Raw genomic sequence first — 10382 nt, 5'->3', positions numbered from 1 at the left:
CACAGTGGGGCGCTTGGCAGGATAAGGGAGCTGGCGACAATAATTGCTATTCGGGGCTGCACACTGCAAAGCCTCTGCCTATAATCCAACATCAGTAGCTGCTACGTCGTCGACACATGATGTTCCATCCGAGCGTCGCTATAGCGCTCGCGCGTCGGCGACTCGGAACTGTACTAGTACTGTGGTGCATGATGAAAACTCCTTAGCTCGAGCTATGAGACGTGCGGCGAGCAGGAAGCTTGACTCTCCAATACCGCCCGCACCGAGGGGTAACTCGTTCAAAATGCAGCATTCGACAACAACAACCTACCAGATTCCTCTAGGTTATATATACATATACACTAACATCATATTTGATATGTGCTTTAGCAGTGTGACTCTCAACGAATGATAGCAATAATATGTATACGCCTGGAGTAGGCGATCAAAATCTTGGTCAGGCATAGACGGGGTTCTAGGCTGTAGATCATGAATCCACCGCTACAATATTGCTAGTTTCGAGTTTAATCTTTCATGTAAGGTTTTATTTGTGTTTTCTGTTTTTCTTTTTTTTTTGTCTTTCAGCCTATGTGTATATTAATAATGCAGAATCAAAAATTATCTCTTTATTATGAGGATGAAAATTTATAAAGCTTGCTTTGTCCCAAAAAATATCTGGGACAACTTTCCGAGTCTCCAGAGTGTAGAACCGGGTAGGTTTCCCAACGCGGTGCGCAGACAAAACGATGCTGATACCTTTCGTCCGTAGTGCGCCACGCGTCCAGCACTCCGGCAGGACAGGGCGATCAATGTCACCTCCGCAAATCGATGCCACCTCTAATCATCCCGAATCCGCGATCTATCCCAACTTATATAAAAAAGAACCCGTGATCTACTCGCACTCTCGCAGCACAAATTAACCAGTGCAGCTCATACCTGGTACTAACTTGCAACATCTATTGGTACGTTTAGAAGAACAAAGAAGCTCTCCTTGCTTTATTTGTCCTCTTGCTCTTGAGTCTTGACACTTATCTTGGACAAGTGAGCTGAGCACACTACAGAATCCCAAAAACAAGACAAAAAAAGAGAGAAAGTATACTGGTTTATAAACAGTTGAACGCTCCCATTCATAGTAGTACTACTACTACCTCTTGAAGTAGTCTACTGCTTGCTGCAACCGGTGCAGCCTCTTACTCATGCTGCAAACTAATAAAGAAAAAACAAATAACCCAAACATTAATTACCATTAACCTATACATCTACCCCTCCAAAACTGAGGTCTCGATCAACTAGTGGCGCAGGCTAATCAATCGTCCCGTCCGTGCGGCAGCATCTTGAGCGCCTGGAGGAACGTGTTCTTGAGGCGCCCGAGGTGCGGCCGGACGTTCTGCTTGTCGAGGTACGTGGTCTTGAGCGCCTCCCACCCCTGCTTGTGGATGGCCATGGGGTCCCTCAGCACCGGGTGGTCGCTCGGGTACTGCTCGCTCAGCGTCGTCTCGTCCAGCTGCACCGCGTACTCCATGTAGTGGACCTCCATTGCCGCCGACGGCTCCGCGAACGTGTTCCGGGCCAGCCACTCCAACTTCCCGTACGGCACCACTTGCACCAGCACGGCGCCAGCCGGGAGGAACACCATGTTGGTCAGCCCGGCCCCGTGCACGCCGACCATCACGTCGCACGAGTTCACCAGCCGCGCGAACTTGGACGTGTCTGTGCTTGTCTCGGGCTCCCCGATCCGCACGTCGAACCCCAGGCTCGCCGCCATGTCCGCCATCGCGCGCTCGTTCATGAACGCGCGCCCGTGGGAGGGGCGCCGGGAGATGATCAGGAGGCGAGGGCGGCGCCGGATGTCCCACCGGTCGCCACTAGGCGCGGCCGTCGCGCGCTCCAGCCCGAACGCGTTGCGCAGCATCTTGCGGAAGTCGGCAGTGGAGTAGCCCCCGGGCGTCTTGGACGCGTCCACGCCGAGCTCCCGGTGGAACGTCGGCCCCACCACCACCCTACGGTAGCACCGGACCTCGTCGTCGGCGTCGATGTCCACCACCTCGTACCGGCTCATCTGCTGGAAGATCTGGATGTACCGGTTCATCCACCACGACTTGTAGCTGCTCACCAGGAACTGGACCTCGCCAGCGAACGGGCGCGCCGTGATGAACGCCGGGATCAGCACGTCCGTGTAGTCGTGGAAGGGGTTACCCGTGAACCCGCCGGTGGATAGCACGAAGGCGGTGGCCGAGCTGTTCGACGTGCACTGCGGCGCCGCGCCGGAGGGGAGCGGCTTGAGGGACCACTCCTTGACGTGGGACAGCGCGAACGCGTCGTGCTTCCGGCAGTACGGCCTGGTCTTCCAGTCCCGCTCCAGCGTGTCGACGTACACGGTCTGGCTGCTCCCCACCACACGAACGTCGCCTGCCGCCTCGCAGGTATCGGAGCGGCGGCTCGTCTCGTAGCACACTGGCTTCGCGGTGTCGGCTGCGGTGGCGTCGGCGGGCTTGCGCTCAACCTCCTCCTTGTTTTTCTCCTCTGCAGGATGAAATTCAGTCAAGTTGGTCAGATCTGATGGCCAATCATATAGCCAAATCTCAGTCTATTCATTCTTTACCACAAATTCCAGAAATATCAAGCATAGTTTAGGAGGCATTAGCTAGTAAGATTCTTGGATGCTTCGATTCCTTTTCCTCTCCTACTGAACTCGAGTTGAATCCAAAGAAATGTTAGTGAAAATTTACCAAAAGAAAGAAGCAGGTGAGCAGATCTATCTAGAAACTCATGTGCCTAGCTGCATAAAGCAGCTCCAAATCCTAACTAATCTTATCCGCGACACACTAATCTTATCCAAGACGACAATATGACCCAAGCAAATTTACCAGCAGCAGCTTCAACGGCGGCCTCGTCGGCGCCATGGCCGCCAGTCTCAATGTTGCCAGCAGCATTTTTCACCAACGCGACCACGTCCTCCGATTTGATGGCATCTCCTCCAGTGCTAGCTGCAGGCAGGCAGAGCATGGACAGTCGCCTCGAATCAGTTCACAAAGACCATGAATCTGACCGTGAACAGGCTGCAAAAAAGGAAGCAGTGGCTACCGATTGGGGCGAACCTTCCCCTGATGAGGGAGAGCGCGACGACGGAGCAGAGCATGAGGGCCAGCAGAGCCACATTCCCAATCTTCCTCGGCTCCCCCCTCGCCGAGCTCCGAGTTTTCATCTCCTCCGCCTTCCTCTCAGTCTCTTCTTAGCTCTTCCAGTGAAGGGAGCTGCTGAGACCGGAGAGTATTATTCTGGCAAGCTGAAAAAAGCACTGCTGCATGTGTTGTCTATGTAGATTGACAGCGGAGGGCAAACATCCCGGAGCGGTTGACCAGACGGCGGTGGCACTGGCTGCCACGGGCACTTGGCACCTTTGAGAGGCAAGGAGACGGAGCGTGGAATGAAAGCAGCAAAAGCTGCCTTCCGCGGTACTCCGGTAGTAGTGAAATTAGCGTTTTGTATTGTACTGCCGGCTCCACTCCACTGCGCACGACTTTTCAGAGCAGCAGCTCGGGTCGCGGTCACTGTACTTCTTAAACCGGTCTTAATCTTCTCGAGAATGCTACTCCTTCCGTTTTATAATATTTATTTATGATCTCGAAGTATCTGTATCAAATTATTTGTTTATTACGGTAACTAAAGATATTTTATGATTTATTTTTCTGTTATATTCTTGAGTGTATGCATACATTACTCGAATGTTCGTGAGTTATTTGCTCTCATCCTTATATTGATTAGAGGTAGCATAGTTATTTTTATGTATTTTTCACTTGATTTTAGTATTCTGATTTGTATGTAATGGTGGATATGAATAAACATTGTGAAATGGAGGTAGTGGTTTATTTGGACAGATTTGTGGTTAACTACGCACTAAGTAACTGAGTTCAAGTTTGGGCAAGATCATCTAGCCGTGTCGGTGCCATTGATTTGGGTCCTGGAAAGCTGACACATCATTTATTGGCGGTTGTGAGGCCGTGTCGTGCGTGTCCCCGGAGCATGCATGTGCCCCGTGCCAGACGGTGCGGTGTATGAGTGGCACTGATTAGGCGTGCAGTAGTAGTAGTACGGTTACAATAGCGATGTGTTCCGTCGTACAGTTGCAGCCTTGGATTTCAGATCCGGTGTGGGGTATATCGATGGAACCGTAGAGGAGCCAAGCAGCATTTCATATCATGCTAGTTCTAGCGGCTACGCCTAACGTTTTTCTACGGGACGAAAATCGGGTAGTAAGAGATTTTTTTCTGTTCAGTATTTTAATGATTTTTTAATAATTTTTTTACGATGAGATTTTCAGAGTTATTTATTTCAAGATGGGATTCTATCTTCTCTTCACAATTTCTCTCGAAAAAAGCTATTGCACATAAGAGAAAATAAAGAGAACGAGAACGAGGAAGGAAATCAGAAAGAAAACAAAATAAAGAAAATATAGTTGAAGGTGATCTTAAATATTCGTATCGTTGCAATAATATTATAAATATTAATTATAATAATATCAAATATAAATTTAATATATATAAATATGAATATGTTATAAGAGTGTTAAAAGAATACATCAAAGGTGATGTCGTAGTTTAATTTTAGATAGAATCATTAAAAAAATTAAATTGTTGCCGACGAATACGGCAATAGCGATGTTACAGTTCTTTTTCACATAAAATTAAAAAACGAGATAAGATTATTAGCTAATTTTTTTAATTTATTATTTTATTTTTATTAGTAAAATATATTATATATCTGTCGCGATAATAAGACGAGAAGATCGGGGATAAAAATGGATAGTAAAAATAAATAAATTATTTAAATTTAAAAAAAAATTATTTTAAAGGAGAGGAGTGAAGGAAGATATGATATATAAACTAGCTCGTATTTTATATGATAAAAATATATATATATATATATATTTTTACCCAGTGACGGATCCACAGGGGACTAAGGGGGCTTGAATGCGAAATACTAAATTCGTACCATTCCACAGCCTCGGCGCTGGAGATTTCCTGAATGCATACAACTACCGAAAAAGAGTAGGGCGTTCCTGGAAAGAGACGGTTTGGACGGTTTCGGTATGTTGACAGGGTTTGGTAGAATGTTAGCTTCGGTCGCTGGAAAAAACTGATGTGGGAGAGAAGGAAAGAGAGATTATAATGGTCCACTGTTTCGTCGACTGTCTCGACACATGCTCTGAGGCACCAAGCGCCCGGTATGCGCCTGCTTGCAGCTATGTTCGTCTCCTCCGCACTTGTGGTCTATGGGGGCCTGCACACCATGGATGAATCCGACGCCATAGACACCGCCCGTGTTCAGATTTGGACGGTGGCGAGAGAGCGGTACTGTCTTATAAAAGTTCATTAGTAATGTGTGATAACTCTTATTAATAGTGTTATTTCAAATGTATCATTAATGTAAACTTATTAGTGATATGTTTAATTAGTAACGAGTCAGATTCAGATTCATCACAGATATATATTTATAAAACAAACAAAGAGAAATTAGCTACATTAGTAATCATTACATAAAGTTTCCGATTGGCAACCCAAAAAATAAAGCCTTTAAATTTCAGATAAATATTTGTCTTGAAACAGTTCTATTCACCTCCTAACGTGCCAAAAAATATTCCTCATTTAGTTCTAGAAGGAGCTCTGAGAACTGTATATACAAATTTCATCCCAAACAAGCCTAGAACAACCATAGCGAAGAAGGGGCAGAGGTACATTCGAAAATCTAAAACCACAGGACAGAAGATAGAAGACATATGGATCCACACGCTCCACGCTGAAGATGGCAATATGGCACAATTCCCCTCGAGCGCGGTGGCCCCATCAAAAACGATCAATCTCGATCTGATGTACCCCGACATGCCCTTGTCCCTTACCCTTGATGAGTCCATAGCTCATTCGGATATGAATAATACCATCAATAATTCTTAAATCATACAAGATCCAATTACAAGAACACGCGCACGATAGTTACACCACCAGGTGAACTCATTCCTTGATGTTCATGTTTCCTTGGATGGATTACAACTAAATCCTTGATGTTTTATTACTCGGACGTCGCTCTTCGAAGGCCAAGTCTACTCGGACTCAAGGCTGAACTCTAGTCATGATCGTAGTCGTGGTAGAAGTCATGGTTGTGGTCGAAATCGTGGTCGCAGTCGTGGTCGTGGTCAAAGTCGAGTTCCAGGACAACACGTCAGTAAAACGGGCATAACTCTCTCATACGAAGGCTGTTTTAGGAAATCTTGGATATTCTGGAAAGCTTACGATAAGCCATTTCTGATGGAAATGAGCTCGACCAAATATTCCTTATAGTTTAGTCAGAGTCAAAGGAATAAGGTGCTACGTCACTGTTTTGAACCCTGCCGGGTTTTGTAATCGTGTTGGAGTCGGAGTCCAGGTTGTGCACGCCTCTCTCCATGGTTGCACAACCCTAGGTCAACCTCCTCATGCCCCTTATATATACACAGTAGCCATCGTAGTTTAGGTTTGGATTTAGCTTAGATTATTTTGTTTAATACACTTTCGCTGTTTATCGGTTTGTTGAACCCCAAACACGAGTGCTTCATTAGTAATTAGCAATATTTAGATTGCATTTACCTGTTCTTACTTATGTTCTCGATTCACTTGTAGGAAAAACTTTCTTGGCGAGGTTAATCGCGTCTTGGCACGGTTGATAACCATAAAGTAGTAGTGTAGTGGTTGCGAGGGTTCTTGATCTGTTCTGATCGGAGCCTTTGGATCATCAACGTCGAAACTCCACTAATCGACTTATCATATTACCTTTGGAAGATCGGGAAACGCGTATCAAGTGGTAGCCTCGGTTTCCTATTAGGTAATCTCAATTATCCCTTTTGTTTCGTCGAGTTCTTTACCCAGAGTCCAGAAAATTACCCCACAAAGAAAAGGATTTAGATCTTAGTTTTTTACTGTCCAAACCACTTTGTGCTTTCCAAAATTTTGTTTTCAGTTTTCATGTTGTTGAGTTTGAGTCCATCGTCGATGTCTTGTTGCTGGTCGAGTTATCGTGCTCTAGTTTCTAGCGTCGAGTCTTTTTACTATTTTATTCGTTGAATTACTCGGCTTGCTTAGTCTGCTACAGCCGAGTTTGTGTACCCTCGGGTCCCGAACAGTCACTCCGACCACTCACTCGGGGTCCTGACCACCCCTCGAGTCCCAACAACTCACTTCGACCACTCACTCAGGGTTTCGACCAGTCACTCCGACCAACCACACGGGGTTCGACCAGTCACTCCGACCATCCACTCATTGTCTGACCAGTCATTCCACCCATCTTCTCGGATCCGATCACTTAGTCGGAGTCGTCCACCTTCTCGGATCCGACCACCATAGCCGAAACAGAGGTAACCAAAGTTCAGAGAGAGAGAGTATCTTTTTATTACCTTTATACCCCTACTCTCCGGAAAAAGTTTGTGACCCACATACCTTACTGGTCTTAGAAAAGGCAGTAGAAGAGTTTTGAGTATGTGTCACATTCGCAAAAAAAAAAGGAAAAGAAAAGAAAGCAAGAAGCAAAAAAAAAGAGAAGGAGAAGAAAAGAGTGCAAAAAAACAAGAAGAGAGATAATTCAAAAAAAAAGAATCAATTTGCATTGCAAATTTTTGTTCCATTGTGCTGGTGTCTTTTATAGTTTTTGGCTTGCTTGAGCTAGTTCTAGGAACGTGTTCGGCTGAGCAACTGTGACGAGTACTGTGAACTTTTATTTAGCTTTATTAATTTAATTTTAATTATTGCTATTCATTGCTACTAAATATTGCATGTCTAAGCTACACCTTCTCTCGATCAGAACGGTTTCTTTCCTTTAACTACCTCACTCGCACCGGATAAGGTATCACGAACCAGCGGTTGTGCCAATTGCTATGTATGGTAAGAATACTTGTAAGAGTGTGCTAAGATGCTTGAGGGTGTGCGACTTCTCCTCCACCACCTAGTAGTCGATAGGGATAATATATTTATTATCTTCTGTCTACTACTAATCATGGCAGGTAAAATATTGGATGCAAAAGAGTATGTTTTGAGAGAAGAGCTCACAATGTTGTTGGATGATCATCGGCAAACTATTAGTAACAACATTGACAAGAAGCTTACGGGAACCAATACCGCATTGCAACGACTCAATGAAAGCATTGCAATACTCAATGCATGCTTTGATCGATTAATTAATCTACCACAGAAGAATGGTCGACTGGATCCTCATGTTGCAGCTCATGAACAAGAGGAGTCCCTCGTGGATGAAGAAAATCTGAGGCAAGAACGTGACGCCTTTGATGCATGACAACGAAATCGATTGAACTTCAACCGTCAAGGTATGAGAGGTAATGATTTTTAGCAACATAACCCATGTGTTAATGATGATCTATTTGCTAAGAGTAAGTTTACTATACAATCTTTTGTGGGTGCTTATGATGCTGAAAAGTATTTAGATTGAGAGATGACGGTCAAACAAAAGTTTAATGCTCATTTGGTTCCTGAAGTGCATAGAGTTAGGCAAGACACTAGTGAATTTAAAGATTTTGCAATCATCTGGTAGAATAGAGTTTGGATCGATGGATTGCGCCTACGACATGGAACGCTCTAAAGGTTGCTATGCATAACAGATTTGTTCCACCTCTTTTAAACGTGATTTGCGTAAGAAATTGCAGTGCTTAAACTAAGGTGATAGATCTATGGAAGAATATTATCAGGAGCTACAAATTAGTATGTTGCATTGTGATATTATTGAGGATGAAGAGGCTATAATGGCACGCTTTTATGGAGGGTTAAGGTATGAAATTTAGGACATAGTTGATTACAAAGAATACAATAGTGTTCCTAGATTGTTCCAACTTGCATGTTTGGCAGAAAAAGAATTGCAGGGACGATAACAGAGGCCAATCAACAATTTTGGAAGCTCGACTTCTTCAAAATTAACACCAGATCAAGATAAAACAGCCCCATGTTCAGCTTCATGGTCTGCTGCCCCTTCTCGAGTAGGGCGCGTTCAGCAGTACCCTCAACATCGTCATATGCTCCTAAGGTAAGCGAATCCGTAAGTGTGTAGGGTCCAGCTAAGAGCTCTTCTTCGGTTGCCTCTACAGGTCGATCGACCAGGATTGTATGCCACTGATGCAAGGGAATGGGCCACATCATGAAGGATTGTCCAAGTCAGCGAGCATACATTGCAACAGAGGACGGTGGATATTTAAGTGCTAGTGATGTTGATAATGAATATGCTCTTGCAGCTAACCTTGCAGGTAAAGAGGATGAACTCGAGACGGATATTGACTATGAGGAAGAATTGAGTGCAGCTGCTACGAAGAATTATAGAACACTCATTGTACAGCGAGTGTTAAGTACTCAAATAGAGCAAGAGAAATAGTTACAACGCCATAATCTATTTCAGATGTTCCTCATAGTCAAGGACTTTCGTGTTCAAGTCATTATTGATGGAGGAAGTTGTAACAATTTAGTAAGTTCAGATTTGATCAAGAAACTTTCCTTGCCGACAAGAACACATCCTCATCCATACCACATTCATTGGTTCAACAATAACGGTAAGGTGAAGGTAATGCAAACAGCTAGGGTGCATTTTTCTATTGGTTCATACCATGATTGTGCTGATTTCGATGTAGTTTCCATGCAAGCATGCTCTCTTTTGCTAGGACGATCATGGGAGTTTAATACTGATGCAACACATCATGGTAGAAGTAATAAGTACACTCTTATGTATAAGGAAAGAAAATAACTTTTCTACCTTTAACCCCTGCTGAAATTGTGAAATGTGAACAAGAAATAGCTGATAATAAGAGAAAAGAGCTTGAGAATGAATCTAAAAATCAGCAAGTAGCAAAAAACGTTTTTCCACCCAAAAAGGAGAAAGCAACAACTTCTAAGTCCGATGGAATTAAACTAAAAGGGTGTGTTATGCTTGCCACTAAATCTGATCTTGCTGAAATTTGTGATAATGAGCTACAATGCTATGCTTTGATATGCAAAGATACTTTAGTTTCACTTGAGAATATATCTACCTCTTTGTCTCCTGCTACTGCTAACCTTTTACAGGAGTTTGTGGACGTATTTTCAGTGAGGTACCCCCGGGATTACCACCTATTCGAGGGATTGAATATCAAATTGATTTTGATTTTGGGAGCAACTTTGCTAAACCATGCTACACATAGGATCAATTCGGAAGAGACTAAGGAAATTCAGCGACAAGTCCAAGACCTTTTGTATCGCAGATATGTACGAGAAAGTCTTAGTCCTTGTGTTGTTCCCGTTCTTTTGGTTCCTAAGAAAGATGGTAGTTGGCATATGTGTGTTGATTGTAGAGTCATCAATAATATTACTATTAGATATCGTCACCCTATCCCTAGGTTAGATGAC

General features: G+C 44.1%; 1 protein-coding gene across 2 annotated transcripts; it reads right to left on the bottom strand.

Annotated features, from left to right (window-relative positions):
* Nucleotides 1-1063: 1063 nt before the first annotated feature.
* LOC133930029 (alpha-1,3-arabinosyltransferase XAT3-like) lies at nucleotides 1064-3478 on the bottom strand. Of its 2 annotated transcripts, none has more exons than XM_062376719.1 (3): nucleotides 3078-3478; nucleotides 2847-2966; nucleotides 1064-2502 (listed from the first exon to the last, which is right to left on the bottom strand). In XM_062376719.1, exons 1-3 carry the CDS (start codon nucleotides 3136-3138, stop codon nucleotides 1286-1288), a joined length of 1398 nt encoding a protein of 465 aa, XP_062232703.1. In that variant the 5' UTR covers nucleotides 3139-3478; the 3' UTR covers nucleotides 1064-1285. The 2 variants fall into 2 exon arrangements, with proteins under 2 accessions (XP_062232703.1, XP_062232702.1); XM_062376718.1 differs by having other exon boundaries at nucleotides 3064-3474.
* Between the last annotated feature and the right edge of the window lie 6904 nt (nucleotides 3479-10382).

This window comes from Phragmites australis, chromosome 10 (assembly GCF_958298935.1).
Source record: "Phragmites australis chromosome 10, lpPhrAust1.1, whole genome shotgun sequence".
Classification (NCBI taxonomy): Eukaryota; Viridiplantae; Streptophyta; class Magnoliopsida; order Poales; family Poaceae; genus Phragmites; species Phragmites australis.
The sequence above is the reverse complement of the archived record's forward strand: the minus strand, read 5'-3'. Positions and strand labels throughout refer to the sequence as shown.